Raw genomic sequence first — 19,501 nt, 5'->3', positions numbered from 1 at the left:
GGCCTGTTTGCTTCCTATCTCCCACCTCAAAGCAACCTCCGGCCCGCCCCTCCGTCACACGCCGCGCCCCTCGTGACCCCGCCGCACATCTCTCAATTGTGGGCGTACTAGGAAACTGCTTGTCATCGTCAAGATGGCGCGCGTCTATGCCGATGTAAACGAGCATATGCCTCGGTCTTACTGGGACTATGACAGTGTCAACATCTCTTGGGGTGTCCTGGAAAATTATGAGATCGTTCGTAAGATAGGTAAGAAATTATCAGGGTCTATCGTTCTGCGGTATGCCGAAAGACGGTCATCGTCCGCTGTATACTTTGGATGAAAAATGAGCAAGTTAACTGACTATGTCTACTTCAGGTCGGGGAAAGTACTCCGAGGTTTTCGAAGGCATCAACGTCGTCAATTACCAGAAATGCGTTATCAAGGTTCTCAAGCCTGTCAAGAAGAAGAAGATCAAGCGTGAGATCAAGATTCTGCAAAACCTCGCGGGAGGGCCCAATGTCGTAGCTTTGCTGGACGTTGTTCGCGACAACCAGAGCAAGACTCCTAGTCTAGTTTTCGAGGCCATTAACAATACCGATTTCCGCACACTCTACCCCCGCTTTTCCGATTACGACGTTCGCTTCTATGTATTCGAGCTGCTCAAGGCACTCGACTTCTGCCACAGCAAGGGTATCATGCACCGCGATGTGAAGCCTCACAATGTCATGATTGATCATGAAAAGCGCAAGGTTAGTCGGCTTAATAATTGGTTTGGGTTGATAACATGTTTCTAACATGCGATAGCTTCGTCTGATCGATTGGGGCTTGGCCGAGTTCTACCACAAGGGCACAGAATACAACGTTCGCGTTGCTTCACGCTACTTCAAAGGTCCCGAGCTGTTGGTCGATTTCCAGGAATACGACTACTCCTTGGACATGTGGTCCCTGGGTGCCATGTTCGCCTCTATGATCTTCCGCAAGGAGCCTTTCTTCCACGGAAACAGCAATTCCGACCAGCTGGTCAAGATCGCCAAGGTCCTCGGTACCGAGGAGCTCTTCGAGTACTTGGACAAGTACGACATCGAGCTGGATCCCCAGTACGACGACATTCTCTCTCGCTTCCCCCGGAAGCCCTGGCACTCTTTCGTGAACGCGGAGAACCAGCGCTTCATCAGCGACGAGGCCATCGATTTCCTTGACAAGCTTCTGCGATACGACCATGCTGTAAGTTGTTTCCGACGGTTTTCTACATTGGACCATACTGACCTAATGGAAATAGGACCGCTTGACTGCTCAGGAAGCCATGGCACACGCATATTTCGACCCTGTGCGAGCCGACGCCGCGGCTCTTAGCCACAACAATGTGACACTTCCCTGACTTTCCTCTCGCACCAACCTCTTGATGATCATTCCTGGCTTCGATCTCTCTATTGCGACGCTTAATTTCTGCCATCAAGACGTCATTGGGCATGACGACCATTCCTACCTTTTACATTTGAAATCTGCCGATATGAACGGTACAACGATGATTGAAAACATGAAACGAGCTTAGTATTCGTACTCACCCTTCCTGTTTTTCACTGGCCCTTTGATAGAGGGCTATGGCAAACGATTAACCTCTGAATGAAGACGACTTTTATGACGAGACATCATGACATTGAATCTGCTCTGTCTCTCCGACCCTCTCGTCGCCTAGGTCGTTTGGCGTGTCAATGAGCGTGATGAACCAGCGTCTTAGATGGGGGAACTACTATTCTCTTTCATATTTTCCTATTTGTATAGCGCTGCTCGTGTGTTTTCTAGTTGATTTCTCGCCTGTTAGTTGAATTGGTGTTCTGGCCTTTCTACTGGATGCGTCATGTTTTAAGGGGGCTTCTCTCAAGGACAACCTATTGCATTCCTCGGGTTTCTTTTTTACATGAATGAAATACTGGATGAATTCAGACCTGAGGCTACACTAAGATCATAGTGCTGATTGAATCATAGATTTTATGGTGACGAGTATGTTTGTACACCATATCCATGCATGGAAACTAGGTAGAGCCAGGTCTTATCTCTCTATCTGAACAGACTGAACTCAAGTATAAACAGTCTCGCCCATAGTGACTCGGAAATATCTCAGATATCACCCTGTTGCCTCTTATGCGTATATAGATCAGCCTCAGATCACCCGTTGGCTCCGGCGTATCACGTGAGGGTTATCGCATCGCCATTCTGGCCGAAAAAGAAAAAAGGAAAAGACAAATTGCAAGAGGCAGAACACGCGAAGAATATCAAAGCAACGGAGATATCCCAATGATATCCAATGAGTGTCAACTGCACATAAACGCGCATTGAACTTGCCCGCCGACTCCACCGAACCTCCCACCAAGCCCCGCGCTCTCATTCGTTCATCCAGCGTGGGAAATTTAATTGCCCGCATTTCGCACAACCACCCCTCCTTGTATCTTCCCCATCTCCCAAGATACTTATCCGGCGATTCGTGGCGCGATCGGCGCCTTGGAGATTTACTCCTCAGTATCGTGCATTATCCAGGATGGCTCAGAACTCTGCCTCCCAAAACCCTGGTGAGTACAGTGACTCATACCAAAACGTCGCAGAAGCTCACTATGAACAGCGGGTGTGCCTACGGCTCCCGTAACCAGCGCACCCCCTCAGGCCGATGAACAGACACGCGCCCAGGTTGCCGATGCCGCCGCAAAGGATCCCCAGGGTCAGCACCAGGGCGGACAGGCCGCTCCGAAGGTGAAGACCGAGAAAGAGTGTACGTTGCCACCATGCTTCATGTCTCGGCTTTTCGTCGGAATTTATACTGGGTAGTTGCTGATTATTTGGATGCTTGACAGTGGAGAAGGAGCGCAAGAAGGCTGAGAAGAACAAGAAATTCGAAGAGAAGCAGGCGGCTAAGGCCAAGGCTGCTGCTAACAAGGCCGCAGCTCCCAAGGTCGAGAAGAAGGCGAAGGTCGAGAAGGAAAAGACCACTGATGCCTACGATCCTGTTGCCATTGAGACCGGTCGTCTCGACTGGTGGGAGGAGCGTGATCTCTTCAAGCCCGAATTTGGACCTGATGGCAAGGTCAAGCCTGAGGGATCTTTCGTCATCCCCATTCCTCCTCCCAATGTCACAGGCTCTCTCCACATGGGCCACGCCCTTACCAACGCTCTTCAGGACACTATGATTCGATGGCAGAGAATGAAGGGCAAGACTACCCTGTGGCTTCCTGGAATGGATCACGCTGGTATCTCTACCCAGAGCGTTGTCGAGAAGATGCTGTGGAAGAAGGAGCAGAAGACCCGTCACGACATTGGGCGCGAGGCCATGGTCAACTTGATCTGGGACTGGAAAGATGAGTACCACAAGAACATCAAGAACGCCCTGCGCAGAGTTGGTGGTTCGTTCGACTGGAGCCGCGAGGCGTTCACCATGGACCCCAACCTGTCAGCTGCTGTGACTGAAACATTCTGCCGTCTTCATGAGGAGGGTATTATCTACCGTGCCAATCGCCTGGTCAACTGGTGTGTGGCTTTGAACACCTCTTTGTCCAACCTCGAAGTCGAGAACAAGGAGATCGAGGGCCGCACGCTTCTCGATGTGCCGGGCTATGACAAGAAAGTCGAATTCGGTGTTCTGACTCACTTCTGCTACGAGATCGACGGTACCACTGAGCGTATCGAGATTGCCACCACTCGTCCCGAGACCATGATTGGTGACACGGGTATCGCCGTCCACCCCGACGACAAGCGCTACCAGCACCTGATTGGCAAGAACGCTCGCCATCCGTTCTTGGACCGTCTGCTTCCTATTGTCGCTGACCCAGAGGTTGAGCCTGAATTCGGTACTGGTGCTGTCAAGATCACTCCTGCCCACGACTTCAATGATTTCAACCGCGGTAAGGCCCACAACCTGGAGTTCATCTCTGTCTTGAATGACGATGGTACCTTCAACAAGCACGGTGGTCCCTTCGCTGGTATGAAGCGCTTTGATGCCCGCTACAAGGTTATCGAGCTGCTCAAGGAGAAGGGTCTGTACGTGAAGTGGGAGCATAACCCTATGAAGGTGCCCCGCTGCTCCAAGTCCAACGATGTGATTGAGCCCATCCTCAAGCCGCAGTGGTGGATGAAGATGGAGAGCTTGGCTGGACCCGCCATCGAGGCCGTTGAGAAGGGTGATATCATTATTCGCCCCGAGTCCGCGGAGAAGAACTACTTCCGCTGGATGCGTAACCTGAACGATTGGTGTCTGTCTCGTCAGCTCTGGTGGGGACACCAGGCTCCTGCCTACTTCGTCAAGATCGAGGGCGAGGATGGAGATGACAGTGATGGCAACCTCTGGGTCACCGGTCGTACCGAGGAAGATGCTCAAAAGACGGCCGAGGCGAAGTTCCCTGGCAAGAAGTTCACTCTGGTTCGGGATCCCGATGTTCTCGACACTTGGTTCTCTTCTGGCTTGTGGCCTTTCTCTACTCTGGGTTGGCCCCGCAAGACCCACGACTTCGAGAACCTGTACCCCACATCAGTTCTGGAGACTGGTTGGGATATCCTGTTCTTCTGGGTTGCCCGTATGATCATGCTGGGTATCAAGATGACTGGCCAGATTCCCTTCCGCGAGGTCTACTGCCACTCCCTGATCAGAGATTCTGATGGCCGTAAGATGTCCAAGTCTTTGGGTAACGTCATTGATCCTCTGGATGTTATGGAGGGTATTCAGCTGCAGGCTCTTCACGACAAGCTGCAGTTGGGTAACATCGCCGAGAAGGAGATCGCTGCTGCCACCAGATACCAGAAGAAGGCTTTCCCCAAGGGTATTCCCGAGTGCGGTGCCGATGCTCTCCGTTTCGCCCTCGTCTCTTACACTACTGGCGGTATGTTTAATTCCATGTTTCCTTGAACTTGACCCGCTAACGATGATGCAGGAGGTGATATTGCTTTCGATATTCAGGTCATTTACGGCTACCGTAAGTTCTGCAACAAGATCTACCAGGCCACCAAGTTCGTCCTCGGCAAGCTGGGCGACGACTTCAAGCCCCAGGCTGGTGTCAAGAAGACTGGCAATGAATCCCTCTCCGAGCGTTGGATTTTGCACAAGTTCAACGTCGCCGCTAAGGAGATGAACGAGGCTCTTGAGCAGCGTGAATTCTCCAACTCCGCCCACATCTCCTACCAGTACTGGTACTCCCAGCTGTGCGATGTGTTCCTTGAGAACTCCAAGTACCTTCTTGCCGATGAGGCCTCCGCCGAAACCAAGGAGTCCGCCAAGCAGACTCTCTACACAGCCCTTGAGGGTGCTCTGACCCTGATTCACCCCATCATGCCGTTCGTCACGGAGCACCTGTGGCAGCGTCTGCCCCGCCGCGCGGGCGATCAGACCATCTCGATCATGAAGGCCAAGTACCCCGAGTTCGTCGCGGAGTTCGACGACCCCGCCGCCTCCAAGGCCTACGAGCTCATTCTCAACACCTCCAAGGCCATCCGCTCAATCCTGGCTCAGTACGACGTCAAGACCCAGGGCGATATCATCATCCAGACCTACAACGCCACCAGCGAGAACACCATCTCCGAGGAGATGACCACCATCAAGTCTCTGGGTGGTAAGACCCTCGGCGAGCTGTCCCACCTTGGCCCGGAGAACAAGACCCCTCCTTCTGGCTGTGTTGTGGCTGCTGTCGGTTCTGATGCCGCCGTCTACCTCCGCGTCTCCAAGGAAGTCGCCCTGGAGCAGGAGGAGAAGGCCAAGGCCAGTCTCGAGAAGGCTCGTGAGACCGTTCGCAAGTCCCAGGGTATTATCAACGGCCCTGGCTGGAAGGAGAAGGTCAAGGCCGAGGTCCGCGAGCAGGAAGAGAAGCGTCTGCGTGATGCTGAGGGCGAGGCTGCCCGTCTTGAGGAGCAGATTAAGGAGTTTGAGAAGCTGCGCTTGGAGTAAAGCATACTTTTCGGATAGATTATAACAAAATATCAATTGATTCCCTTTCTTTTTCATACCTGGTCTCCGAATGATACCTCCCTACCTATTAGCTGGATATATGGATAAAAGTACCTACACGTTTTTCGCCCGGAGACGAGAGGTTCGATTTCGCTATGTCCTTGTTTTGGAAATATATAATCGGGCTAGTAGATTCCCGACATTTTGAAACATATCGCGGAAAAAATGTATCAGATATACGGGCGGGTACCTACAGGGGTAAGGGCTGGGATAGAATCAATAGGTAGGTTCCTATCCAAATTGCCAACGACGCCAAAAATGAAGTGTCTACCCTATGGTGCGAGGGGTTCAAAAGAGCAAAAAATAGTTTCCCTGGGAATCGAACCCAGAACCTTTCCGGAACACATGCGAATCGCATTTGTTAACGGAAAATCATAACCGCTAGACCAGGAAACTGTTTGATGGAAGAAACCGCAAGATATAACATCATAGGCCTATTACTACACCGAGGATGCATAACTTGTTAGGTTCAACCCAAACCATGTGATCCATGGCGACAGCGAAATCTAACCCGAAAACTCCTGGGCAGAAATCAACTACATTCCAATAGGCGGTGAAGACTCGTACCCGAGGTGATCTGGTCGGCTCACTGGCGTCTTTGACCCTATGGAACTATAGACCATGGTATATCTCCTGTCCGGAAAAGTTATAGATGGGCCCGTATCGAGGAGGTAGATTGGAGTGCCTCTATTGACTCATTGAGCCTTCGTTCGGAGATATGCATGTACAATGACTTTACGCCCAATCTTTGTGGATATAGTTCTGAAGCTGCCAATCAGACGATTCTGGAGATACATGGCACGTGACCATCGAGTACCTGGCTTATCGATAACGATGCCAAGCCATCAGCAATCCAAAACTTTTCCGCCTGTTCGATATTTTTGCCCAGAGTCATTCTGCCGATCATTCACTACAAAATGTTGAGAGAAGTGTAAGTAATAGCTGTTCATTGAGATTATCCTACTTGTCTAATCCTCTACCTACAGAAAAGCCAAGAACCCGCGCACTGCGCGTATCCTCAAAGCGCGGGAGCCGCAACTCATTGAACCCCCCAAGAAGACCCTGATTTTCCACGGCGCAAAATGCCCTCAAACGCTGGACACCGTGCTGAAGACCTTCCACGCTCTGACGAAGCCTTACAACGTTCTCTTCCACAAGAAAAACGAGAATTTGCACCCATACGAGAACTCGGAGAGTCTGGAATTTTTGGCAAACAAGAACGAGTGTGGTCTCGTAGCATTCGGAAGCCACAACAAGAAGCGCCCCAACTGCGTCACACTGGCCCGCATTTTCAACTCAGAGCTACTCGACCTCATTGAGCTGCTACTACTTCCCCCGGGACGGCGAGACCATCCCACCTTTCAACGAACTCGTTATGGATGTCGGTCTCGGCCTGCGACCTATGATGCTGTTCTCAGGCAGCTCATGGGACGACCCTACATCGACCGCGCATATCATTCTCAAGAGCACTCTGCTTGATATGTTTAAGGGCGAAGAGACCCACCAGGTCGACGTTGAGGGCCTGCAGTACGTTATGATGGTTGGTGCAGAGGAGCCCCAGGAAGGCCTGTCACCGATCGTTCACTTGCGCTGGTACCGAGTTGTCACCAAGCGCAGTGGTCACAAGCTGCCGCGCGTGGAGTTGCAGGAGGTTGGCCCCAAGTTCGACTTCAAGATTGGCCGCACACGCCAGGCTGCTCCTGAGGTGCAGAAGGAGTCCATGAAACAGGGCAAGCGTCCCAATGAGGAGGCCCGAACCAAGAAGAACGTCATTACCGATACTATGGGTGACAAGATTGGTCGCGTTCACCTCGGCAAGCAGGATCTGTCTGAGCTGCAGACCCGTAAGATGAAGGGTCTCAAGCGTCGGGCGGGCATGGAGTCTGACGACGAGGAGCCCTCCGCGGAGATGATGGAGGTGGATGAGGTTTCTTCTGACGAGGAGGAGAGCCACAAGAAGGCACGGAAAAACTAAGATCTGATTGATGTGCATTTATTTCTTTTTGCTAAGGAGTTTGGGCCGGACGGGATTTCGATTTCTGCGCCTGTATGAACAGTCTTACCGGCATATGAAAAGTTATTTTAGAACACTCTACATCTAATAGAGATAGTTCCTCCATCCATTACTGTATACCGTACATTCAGGTAGTTCCGTTAACAAAACCATGTCTCATCGTATTCGATAAGCCAACCGTTTACCGAACCCGACTTGTTAAATGAATGCATAACTATTTCCCTACCAAAACTCCATCAAATCAACCAGGGCATGTCTCCATCTATGCCTGGGCGCTTCCGTATTCCACATCCTCGCTGGCCCCGTGTACGTGGCTGTAGACCCTCCGAGACCTGCTCACGATAAGCTATTGATAATGTACAAAGCGCACCAACACACCAGGGATTACGGGCTTTTTGGGCAAATGACTCCCTGCGCAAGTAGCTCACGATACTTTTCACCCGTGATACCCCCTTCCCAAGCAAACTCCTTATTCGACCACCGTTTTTGTCTCTCCCTCTGGAGGGCGGCGCGTAAGTCGCGGTTTTCCTTTGCTAAGTTCGTGACGCCTTCTATCACGCGGTGGTGACCTTCAAATGCCTGATTCATCGCGTCATCAGACAGGCTCCGTGGACTAGATGAAGCCGTACGAACTCGAGCACTGATTGGTGAAGCCTCTTGACGTAGTTCGTTTTCGGTAGAAGGGGTTTCTGGGGTGGAATGCCGACTTGATTCGTTACCCCCGCTCCGAGGGAGTGTCAGGGTTCGAATGCGATCCTTGAGTTTTGAGAGTACCCGGTCAGGGGAGAAAGGCACCAAACCAGCGGCTGCGAAGCTGTTTTTGATGGTTTCTGGCTTAAATGTCACGTCTCGTGAGAGGGGGTATGACATGATGAAATCAACCTTGGGATACTGGGTATACTGGGTGATCCCGCGACCCAGTTTGTAATCAACCACCCGATCGTAGGAACGCTCGAGATTCGCAAAACAGCCGATACTGAGTGGCTGTAAAAGGTGACATGACATTGCAGGCATACAAATTGGAATGATATCGTTTTGTTCACAAAGCTTGTCAAATTTCGGGGTTAAATGGTTCCCGTGACCGTCGAGGATCATACCGTCCCTTCACACGCGAAGTAGTCGATGGAATAAAGAGTTTTTCAAGCCAACGAAGATTAATTTCATCGGACGTCCAACCGTTCGGACTTATTTCGACTCGCCAATCTTCGGGGACACAGGCAAGCCCAGATTTGGTAATGTCTCTGCCTTTGTGAACCACGCAGGGAGGGAGCGCCCACCCCGAAGCATTCGTACATTCGATAGCGGTCACCCACTCGCAACGTGAAAGTGAAGGTTGATCGTAGTATCCACAGTATCCACTTCTCGTAGCGACCATGGGCTCTGTTGATCCCAACGCGAAACCAATCTCGGCGAAGTTATAGATATCGTCGGGATCGATATCATTCTCGAGGCGAGTTTTTTGAACGAGTGCAAACCATTCACCGATGATTCTTAGCACATCACGCGTTGCTCGCTCGGGATTAGCGCGTCTTGAGAGTCGCTGTGAAAGTTCGGGATGCCTTTTCACGAAGTTGTAAGCCCATTTTTCCCCGACAGTTTGAACCGGTGTCGTTCCGCGCGCCGCAAGAAGCATATTCGCAATTTCTCGTATGGTAGTGAACCGGGGCGCTGCTCCGCGATCATCAAGTGAGACAATCCATTTCCGAAGAGTTTCCTCTTCAATTTCAGTCAATTTATGTTTAGCGCGTCCAGCAGCTCGTTCTGTACTGCTAGATAGCCTGCCGCATAGAGTCGAACGCGGTATATCAAAACGGCGTGCAACTTCGGATAACGTTGCGTTTTCTTCATTCTTGAAAGCCTGGATTGCTAGTGAGATTCTACTCTCATGCCCTGTCAAGTTTCTAGAGCCCTGAGAGCGAATCGGTGGCATAGTGGGTGGTTGAGTCCATTAAGTGTACGGAGTACACAGTAACTACGGTAAATAGTAATTCCATGGACGCGTTTTGGCGGTAGCTTACCGATTAGGACAAGCCACGTGATCATGACGTCGGCTGTGCTCTCACATGCCGAGGCCCTTCTCAATGCGGGAACCGATTAAAGTGCCGTCCGTCCCCTCTCCAACCGTTGACTGTCTCCGCAGAGACCTTTTACCCCGACTGTGTTTCTTTCGCATGATCACCGTCTGTCTCCTGGTCCGTTGTCACCGTCTAACATACCTATAACCACTCAAATACGGGCTCGACCTCTTACCGAGGCCCCGAGACACTATGGATTCCCTACTGGTGAGTTCCGCAACGTCTCCGAGCAAAATAAACAGCACTGACAGTCGCTTCCGCAGTCCCAACTCGATACGCTCGTTCTCAAGCCCGAGCTAGCACCGCTACTGTCGCTAGTGAAGGGCGCACGCAATGGAATTGTCTACGGCTCGAAAGTGCGCTTTCCACATGCGCTGGTGTATGTTGAACCTCGGACAGCCGGAACTCCGACCGGAAGCATAGCTGACCGATATTTGCGTCTAGGATGATATTTTTGTTCAGATCTGGAACGTATGTCGCTTCCTTCACTCTTCGCCTCTGGATTCTGTCTTGCGCAGTACGGAACTGATCGCTTCATTATCTAGGATACGGGAAAAGACCTTCCTCGTGTTAAAAGCAACGCGCCAGCATGCACGTAACCTCGCCACATTTGCTGTTATTTACAAAGCCTCGATGGTCCTTCTCCGGAATCTCCCTGGCGGTGCCGGGAAGGAGGGCCGATATGATAGTTTCTTTGCAGGCCTGCTGGGCGGGTATGCAGTTTTCGGACGACAGCGGGGTAGTATTAGCCAGCAGGTATGTGTCTCAGTCCTTCTATTGTGGGGTTCGGATCGGGCTCCGAATATGCACTTTACACTGGCTTTTTTGCAGAGCTAACATGATTCCAGATCGTCATTTATGTCTTTGCGCGCGTGATGCTTGCTCTCGCCAAACTCGCCATCCAACCTAACATGAACCCCATCTCCCACCTCATCACACGCGATACCCGCACTCAAATTACGAATAACGCGTACCCCGTATTCGCCAGTATGACCTGGGCGATGGTCATGTACATTTTCCGGTGGCACCCGGAGACTCTGGCATCAAGCTTGCGCAGTAGCATGGTGTACATGTACGTTCTACTCCTCATTGATCTGATTTGGCTCCAATCTCCGCGTTTCATGTGCTTTTGCCCGTTACTAACCTTCATTCTAACTATAGTTATGGTGACTCAGACCATTGGGATTCCCTCCGCACGCTTCTCGTACACAACAAATGAGCTTTCAGCTAGACCGGTTCTCTTAGCTTTTTTGGTGCGTTACGGCGTATAGAGCGGTTATGACTTTGATGTTCGGTTCCTTTGCAGGACTCATGGGAGATGCGCATTATTCCAGGCCCTGCTCATCAGACCTTTCACCCTGTAATATGAGACATGGGATTTTCTTTTGCATATTTATGTCTACGATGTACATATACACTTTAACAGAGTTGATATCATTGTGCTTTCGAGTTGTAGCTCGTATCACAATAGGCATGTGTGCATAAACATAGCTCGGAGTTTATTAGCAAACTTGCCACAACTTCCGAGTCTCATTCTATGATACGATAGTGGTCGTCGTGTTGTAAGAAGGTAGATTGGCTGGTTAGTGGATTATTGACTCGAAGGAGTGATCATGGAAATGCTGGACGCTGCCTGGAGCAGTGGGCTTGAGGTTACTAAACCGCGGACTGTTCCTGTAGTGACATGACTTGGTTGTGAGATATCATTTTCGATTGGATATGGGCGAATATTACAGGTATCAGCTCTCATCTGGCGGGTCTCATGTATTCCTCCTTGCCACAAGACTGCTAAACGCCAGAATAAGAACACTGTATGGGTCCACAAGGCTGGCACTGTGCTCTCGGGCGTTAGGTGGACCGTGGACCTGTCAGTGCCGATATTAACCAATTTGAGAAGTATCACTGACCGAGTTCTGACTCTTGACAGTCTCACTGTTGACACTGTTGACACTGTTCACTTCTCTACTACAGTCACCAGCCTTTATGGCCGTAAGATATTTACAAGCACAATGTCTCCGGGGGTCGTCAGAATCAGGTTGGGCACGTGTGTTGTTCCTAGAAAGATGCACGTGATTGGCGCTGCCCCGGGGATTGCCCCGGGCGGCCCGGGCCCGGCGCCCGGTCCCCTGTAATGGAGACCCACTGCACTTTGATCGTCACTCGTAAGACACTTTACTACACAGTAGAGCTATGAACAAGGTCAAGTCTACTGTGTATATGAATACCCAAAGAACAGCCAAGACTATGTATTCAGAACTAAATCAGAAGCCCAAGCTGAAGCCAGAAATATCCGGAAACTAGGCATAAATCGATTCAACCTTGAAACTGCTCCTACGCTACTAATGACCAGGGGCGCGGGAAGCTCGCGTTGGGTCGAATGTCGATGGCCCTACGTCTTGAGTCACTCTACTAGAACAGCAGAAGCTTCGTCCGGCTCACCACTAAGTCATTTACAGTGAGAGACGATCACTTGACGCATCGGAAAGGACTTTTCCATTTCTGTTGTACATGTTGAAGCACAGATACGACCACCTCCTTCAGCTCAGTCTCACCCTCTCTTCTCCATCTCTCTCACACTGTATGAAACGCATGTCTCTGCTCATGAGTTTGTGTGGTCAGCATGCTGAAGTGATGTACAGAGGAACTGAGTCATACTCACATGGTTGGGGGAAACACCCCACGACTCTGTCTGCCTTCCGCACGTTCACAAACAGAGACATTCGAGCGATTCGAGTTGTTGCGACGGTACCTACCAGCCACCTATGATGGATTCTAATGTCAGCTCACAGATATAGGAAAGATACTTACCCGCGTGGCCAACAAATTGAGCCACCACATGTCCTGCTGCCTTCCGCACGTTCACAGACAGAGACATTTGATGGATCGGAGTCGTGGCGACGCGCTCACCAGTGACCTAGGATTGATTCTCATGTCAGCGTACAGAAGCATCAGATATAGGAAAGATACTTACCCCCGTGGCCATCCAATTGAGCCCCTTCACGCTCTGTTGCCTTCCGCATGTTCACAGACAGAGACGTTCAATCGGTCCGACCCGCGGTGGCGACACCCACCAGCCACCTGTAATTCATTCCAGTCAGCTCACAGAAGCATTCGAGGCTAAGGGGAGACTTACCCCCGTCGCCACACAATCAGGCCACCACGCGTTCTGCTGCCTTCCGCACGATCACAGGCAGATACGCTCGCCTTCGGTCCTATACCTAGAGAAGAGAAAGGGTAAAAGGTAATGGGTATAAATAAAGGATAACAATAAAGGGTAAAACTAAAGGGCAAAACGAAAAAGCAAACGGCAAAAGCCTCGGAACAAGAACGAAAGGAAACGACAACAAGCATGAAATGAGATTTCTTTTTTGGGGTTTTGTGGGTTTTCTGGAAAGCAAACAGCAAAAGCCTCGGAACAAGAATAAAACAAAACAAGAACAAAAGAGAAACGAAGAATGAAGTCTTGACTTACCTTTGTGGACGGTGTGCCGACCCATCAGGACCTGGTACATGCCCCAGCAATGAAAAGGAACGCGAGTCCGGCGAGCAAGGCTGGCCCAAGTCTTGGGACGATGAATGCCAGCACAAACAACCCCCAGCAGAGGTGGCTGAACCAGGTGTGGGCCCATGGCCCAACCTGGCCGCGGGTCTGGACGACCACACGTGAATCTCCAGCCTCTGGAGGAGGATTGATTGTGCATGGCATTTCCAAGGGCTTGTGGACGGGCGTCGGGGGCGGCGTATCGACGGTTCCATCGAGTTCTGACAAGACTTCCAGGAGCGCACTCATGTCGAATGCGCCGATGTCTTCAGCCTCCGCCTTGTCGAGCGAGGTGACCTCACTCGAACAAGGTGGAGAGACATCCCTGGCTGGAATGAGTCTCACCTGCTCGAGGTCCTCATCATCCGGGAAGTGCACAGACTTCCGGACGAAGGGCTCGTCAGATGGCAGCTCCTCCAGGTCCTCATCCACGCGGATTAGACAAGACTTCAGGGGAGGGGGCGGCCGAAAGAAGAGGGGGAGGAAAAGAGACGGGGGGAGGAAGAGAGAAGTTCATCGTGAACGTGATAATAAGATTGAAAGTTGATATATAATAATCAATTGCAGTGCAAATGAAAATAGCCAGTGGCAGTGGGGAGAGGAGAAAGGAGAGAAAAAAAGCAAAGATTCAGACGAAAGGGCGGGAATAAGTATTGTTTGGGACAGTCCATGGCAACGAGCAAATAAACAGGAAGTGACAACGAACCGACGTTATACCAAGGCGGGTGCGGTGGTGGCCATGGAACCGCCATGGACAAGTGGTTACGGCAAGGTAACTACGACTTCGCCAGAGCAGGAACCACCAGATAGTTATGGATTGGAACACCTATATTAAGTAAACATAAAACTACAAGGTAGATGTGAGGGTGCCCATGTAAGCGCCATAGAGAATCGAGTAACTAGGGCAAGAAACAGAGAAATCTTCCCCTGGGCAGAAACAGCTACACGGTTAAGCAATGATGAAGCTATACAAGGTGCCAGGATGGCAATGGCACCGATGTAGTCAGGGCCAGAGAACATGGAATCACGGCCCCCCCAGGCAGGAACATCTATACATTGATTGTGTAAACATGAAGTTATACGGAGTAGGTGGGTGTGAGGGTGGCCATGGAACCGGCTCATTAGGGCAACAACAAAAGGGGAACTACGACTTCGCCAGGGCAGGAACATCTACTGTGTACATGGTTGAGTAATGATGAAGCTATAGAAGGTGTGAGGGTGGTCATGGCAACGAAGTAGTCAGGGCAAGGAAACAGGAAACTACCGACGGCGTCGGCAGATCCAGGGTAGGTACATCTAAAGGTTGATTGAGTAAGCATCAAGTTATAGAAAGTAGATGTGAGGGTGGCCATGGAAACGGAGCGATTAGGGCAACAACAAAAGGGGAACTACAGATTCTCGTTGTAGGTTTCGAGGATACAAATTACAATGACTACGCACAAGGCTGATTGAATCGATAATTTTCGAGATTTTGGAAGTATCGGAAACCTGCTGTCGCTGTGGGATTATCGGGGCAATTTGTCGGAATAGCCTTGCCAGTTGGCAGAAGGCTTGCCAGTTGGCGGAAGATTTGCCAGTTGGCTGGAGGCTTGCCAGTTGAGGGGAAGCTCGCTAAACACGCGCCTTGAACTTGGCACCTACAAGTGGATACTGAGGACTGGACAGAAGATTTTTGTTGATATTGTATCTGAAAGGTACTGTACTCACTTTTTTATATACTGTGTAGGTAGTTAACACTTACAGGTACCAACTGAAACGTGTGAGATTGTACTGTAATTGTGACTTGTATGGTAAGTGGACGTTATCCCTGAACATCGCTCGTTACTTGACCGATCATCCAATGAGAACCACTCGGGCTAACGAAATCGAATCGGCCACAGGAAGACACTTGATGTAGGTTGTTCACCCCCGCGTAGAGAGGAGAGAAACCATGGGAAATCAGCTAATGCAGCATATATATCATGTGACTGTAAACAGGTTTAAGCTTATTTAACCTTCGGTTTGCGGTTGTAATAGTTAGTGGAACCACTTCAGGAATCCATCAATAATTCTACTAGCTACGTTGTTCTACCTATTGTTCGGTGTTCCAAAGGTTGCGCGTCAATCGGCTTGAATATGTGGCCAATGGCGATAAGTAACTGGTTGTTTCCTTGAACTATGAGACCTCTCATCCTACCATCTTCAGTTAGTTACTATTTATGGCGATATTGGACACGTACATATCAATCAGAGCACTGGAATTCCAAGGTTTTTGCTGTAGGCTCAAGCTCAGATCAGATTCACCCTTCATGCATACGTCCATACGACATGGATGATTCTCATCTCTTGCAGAAAGCATACAACTACCACTTCTTGGATTGTCGTTTCTGATATCATATATAGTTAGTTCAATCTTGACACAGCATTGAAAATGATCACTACTCTTTCTAACCTGAAGGGATAGGTGAACTCTTGAGCAACAGCTGTGCCTTGACATATCCATCCTCAAGAAGTACATTCGTCTTTTTCTCGTCTTTCCCCTGAAAGTTGAATGCGCAAATAAAAACAAAAGGAAATCAAAATAAGGTTCAATGTACGCAGTATGCAGGGTAACGGAGCCTAACCATGCCAAAGTACACAGTAAATGGACCGTCGGGAAAGTGAAAGTCGGAACAGTGTCGTGGATGAGGCAGGGAACCCGAGAAGAGACCGAGAACAGAGAAACAGCTGGGCCTTCACGGATTGTATTTTGGTGGACCACTTATTCTGACGGTCTTCAAGTAATTCACAAGGAAGTTGCCGTAGACATTGGATTAGCTTGCTCGTTTGCATCTGACGCTCACGTTGCTGGAAACACCACGTTAGAGCCGCCAAAACGGGAAGACACAGGGAAGAAAGGTGTGAGACAAGTGCAGTGATTGAAGTCAGAGAAGTCGGAGATGAGAAGTTGAAGATGGGTGGAGAGAAGATGGGTGAAGAGGAAGATGGTTGAAGAGTGTCCTTGACCGTGCATTCCTCTTCATCCATCTTCCTCTCCATCCATCTTCCTCTCCATCCATCTTCTTCTCCACCCATCTTCTTCTCCACCCATCGTCAACTTCCCATCTCCAACTTCTCTCACTTCAATCACTGCACTTTCCTCACACCTTTCTTCCTTGTGTCTTCCCGTTTTGGCGGCTCTGATGTGCTATTTCCAGCAACATCTGACCAGCCAGCTATTTCCCTGTTCTCAGTCTCTCCTCGGATACCCTGCCTCATCCACAACACTGTTCCATCTTTCACTTTCCACGACTGTCACATCTCATCCAACTCGTCAACAACTTAGGTAAGTTGAAGCACCCATCCATTCATCACCACCCTGGTGTCTGGTAGCCGCACTCTCTAACTATAACGTCTCTCACAGTGCTTTGCTCCCTGTAATCACTGCAGGATGGCCGAGAAGGCCAACATGACTCCTCTTGAGATTGAGGAACAGAGGCGGAACGAAAAGGTTGACTTCATGCGATCTCGTCTGTTGGCGGGTGGTGAAATTCTCAGGAAGGCTTCACTGGATCTGCACATCCGTCGATGGTTGACCATGGCAAAACAGGATGTCGAGGTCCCGTCTCGTGTTCCTGAATATCTCTTCCGTATCCTAACCCATTTTACCACCGCTAAGAAGGCGGACGAGATAAGGAGGATCCAGACACCCGACACAGTCACTGATTCGGAAAAATGGATGGCCATGCTTCGGCCTCTCCTCGAAGACAAAGCAGATGATAGACTTCTCCGGCACTTGCAACAGTTGCCCGAGAGACTCATCAAGTGATGAGCTTTTATCACCAAGCCGAGGTAAGCACACTGTTCAACTCGATCATCAGTGAGCGACGTTGACCATACGAAACTCGGTAGAGAGCCTTGACCACCTGCCTGTGAAATCCACCGAATCAGAACAATCCGGGCGCGACATACGGGACATCATCAGATCCGGTGACTGACAGCGCATGAACGAGAAGCAAGAGGTGCCTGCTCCAACAACAACTCGAGAAGCTCATCGAGTTCATAAATTGATCAGAGCCATCTTCGGAGAGTGTCTCGGGCTCGGCGGAAGGTGATCATTGACCGGATCTGAGCTAGACGAAGAGGACGATGAGGATATAGTTCTACTTAACTGGCACCATTGCCTGGACCGTTCGAGCACCATATTGGCATGTTGCGTTGGGCACCGATTCTCAAGGCGAGCGCTTCCTGTCGGATGATGTCCTCCATCGTGCTCTCCCGAAGAGAAGTGGAGACTCATGCTCAGTGGTGAAACAATTCCATCCGGAAGGTACCCGGCGACACTAGAATCTTTCAGTGCGTGGCTGGCTGCCGAGCAGCGGAAGGCCAGTCGTCTCGGCAAGCCTTGGCCCCAAGTCCAGCCATCTACCACTGTTGAGCTCTCTGCGTCAACTCCGAAGACAGCAGGCTCTAATAAAACATCATCAGCCTTCGCTCTCGCCTTCGCTCCGGCGGTCATGCCTGCACGTCTTCTTTTGAGATAAAAGATCCCCGCGAGGTCGAGCAAACTCGTCTGCTTCAAGAGATATTCGTGGAGCTCAGAGAGACAAAGAAGCTGGTTCAAGAGGCTCAAGGTGTTCTTCAGGGAAACAGGACTCCCAGCCCATGGATGTTGCGGTGTCTTCACAGGAAGCGTCGCCCTACTCCCTGGTGCAATATCCTACTGAGGTTCAGCAACTTGGCCCGACCTCTGATGCGGATTGGCCGATGGCGCAAAACCAAATCCACCCGCTCCAGTACACCACAGTCACACCCACACCTGCCCCGGCGGAGGATTCCTGGGCTGCCTGGCAGCGTTGGAAGGGCCGGCAGGGCAATTGAGATTGTTTCTCTCAAAGCAACCAAAAAAAAAAGTTAAAAACCAAAAACCAAAAAAATCCCCATCGACGAGCTCACCTGCTTTTTTCCTTTTGGTTTTGATTTGCTTTGATTTGCAAGAAGAGGAAACTGAAAAGAAAAAAATAACCAAATGCTGGATGAGTGCTTACCTGAGGATGTGTCGAGGCACGCCGCCGCACAGCTGTCAAGAGTTCTATCACTTAGATAGAGTGTGGGTGGTGTGAATAAGATGTTGTTTGAGTGTGTAACATACTACCTTTTGTAGGCCTGGGTTCACATTTGAGTATACAGCAGTAGCCACTTCATGAAGCGATGGAGAATCACAGCACCATGGGCAGAATATGATTAATGGATGAGAAGTTGATGATAATTTGAAGGAAAGTTGAAGATGAAGAGAAGTTGAAGAGAAGGTGAAGAGAGGGTGAAGAGAAGTTATGGCCAAGGTCAATGGCTCTTATATATTGGCTGAGGCCGTCGCCGACGATGTCGCCGGCGCCGGCGATGATGTCGTCGTTGTCGTTGTCGCCGGCGCCGGGCGTGAAGCTGGTTGCCGTGGTATTGAGCAAGATCACAGAACGGGCGACCGCAACCAAGCACAACCAACGAAAATGGGCGAAACAAAGACAATTGAGTCCTAATAAGTGATTATCTATGATACATTGCTCATTGCTCAAATTCACTGCCTCCGAGCAGATTTCTGTACAATGAGCACATTTGCGAACTTCCTAGCCCTAACGGAGAGCTAGATGCGCTCTCCGAGCTTGATACGACCGAGGCAGCTTTAACAGATTCTCAAATGCGTCGTGTACCTCTTGGACAATATCGACAGGGACGAGGCAATATGCATCATGGTTGGAACCTACTCAAAGGCCAATATAGTTACTTCAACTTCAACTTACTGCGTGAGGGAACATTGAGATATTGGTGACATCCAGAATGGATTAGGGCCCACCACAACCCACGTTGACGGCCCCACTATTTCCCCTTCTTTCCGAGCTTACCATCCAATCAAATAACTAGTTTAAGTCTTAACATTAAATTGACCATGGGTT

General features: G+C 50.2%; 7 protein-coding genes across 7 annotated transcripts; 5 read left to right on the top strand and 2 right to left on the bottom strand.

Annotated features, from left to right (window-relative positions):
* Nucleotides 1-133: 133 nt before the first annotated feature.
* N7515_008389 (casein kinase II subunit alpha/alpha') lies at nt 134-1,360 on the top strand (the record flags this gene model as incomplete). The annotated part of the gene is made up of 4 exons (XM_056669133.1): nt 134-248; nt 358-731; nt 787-1,206; nt 1,262-1,360. 4 exons carry the CDS (start codon nt 134-136, stop codon nt 1,358-1,360), a joined length of 1,008 nt encoding a protein of 335 aa, XP_056518963.1.
* Nucleotides 1,361-2,518: 1,158 nt separating this feature from the next.
* N7515_008388 (valine--tRNA ligase) lies at nt 2,519-5,902 on the top strand (the record flags this gene model as incomplete). The annotated part of the gene is made up of 4 exons (XM_056669132.1): nt 2,519-2,549; nt 2,600-2,746; nt 2,829-4,844; nt 4,896-5,902. 4 exons carry the CDS (start codon nt 2,519-2,521, stop codon nt 5,900-5,902), a joined length of 3,201 nt encoding a protein of 1,066 aa, XP_056518962.1.
* A 977-nt stretch (nt 5,903-6,879) lies between these two features.
* N7515_008387 (rRNA-binding ribosome biosynthesis protein RPF2) lies at nt 6,880-7,937 on the top strand (the record flags this gene model as incomplete). The annotated part of the gene is made up of 3 exons (XM_056669131.1): nt 6,880-6,893; nt 6,949-7,234; nt 7,263-7,937. 3 exons carry the CDS (start codon nt 6,880-6,882, stop codon nt 7,935-7,937), a joined length of 975 nt encoding a protein of 324 aa, XP_056518961.1.
* A 423-nt stretch (nt 7,938-8,360) lies between these two features.
* Nucleotides 8,361-9,906, bottom strand: N7515_008386 (uncharacterized protein; the record flags this gene model as incomplete). Its single annotated transcript, XM_056669130.1, has 2 exons — nt 8,361-8,952; nt 9,074-9,906. 2 exons carry the CDS (start codon nt 9,904-9,906, stop codon nt 8,361-8,363), a joined length of 1,425 nt encoding a protein of 474 aa, XP_056518960.1.
* Nucleotides 9,907-10,243: 337 nt separating this feature from the next.
* Nucleotides 10,244-11,270, top strand: N7515_008385 (Tim17/Tim22/Tim23/Pmp24 family protein; the record flags this gene model as incomplete). Its single annotated transcript, XM_056669129.1, has 6 exons — nt 10,244-10,258; nt 10,315-10,430; nt 10,496-10,522; nt 10,597-10,807; nt 10,900-11,123; nt 11,213-11,270. The coding sequence occupies 6 exons, from the start codon at nt 10,244-10,246 to the stop codon at nt 11,268-11,270; spliced, it is 651 nt and encodes a 216-aa protein (XP_056518959.1).
* A 2,277-nt stretch (nt 11,271-13,547) lies between these two features.
* N7515_008384 (uncharacterized protein) lies at nt 13,548-14,109 on the bottom strand (the record flags this gene model as incomplete). The annotated part of the gene is made up of 2 exons (XM_056669128.1): nt 13,548-14,015; nt 14,086-14,109. The coding sequence occupies 2 exons, from the start codon at nt 14,107-14,109 to the stop codon at nt 13,548-13,550; spliced, it is 492 nt and encodes a 163-aa protein (XP_056518958.1).
* Nucleotides 14,110-18,883: 4,774 nt separating this feature from the next.
* N7515_008383 (uncharacterized protein) lies at nt 18,884-19,087 on the top strand (the record flags this gene model as incomplete). The annotated part of the gene is made up of 1 exon (XM_056669127.1): nt 18,884-19,087. One exon carries the CDS (start codon nt 18,884-18,886, stop codon nt 19,085-19,087), a length of 204 nt encoding a protein of 67 aa, XP_056518957.1.
* Nucleotides 19,088-19,501: the final 414 nt, after the last annotated feature.

This window comes from Penicillium bovifimosum (genome assembly GCF_028826915.1).
Source record: "Penicillium bovifimosum strain IBT 22155 chromosome Unknown utg000006l_segment0_segment0, whole genome shotgun sequence".
Taxonomy (NCBI): Eukaryota; Fungi; Ascomycota; class Eurotiomycetes; order Eurotiales; family Aspergillaceae; genus Penicillium; species Penicillium bovifimosum.
This window is presented reverse-complemented; position numbering and strand designations above follow the sequence as displayed.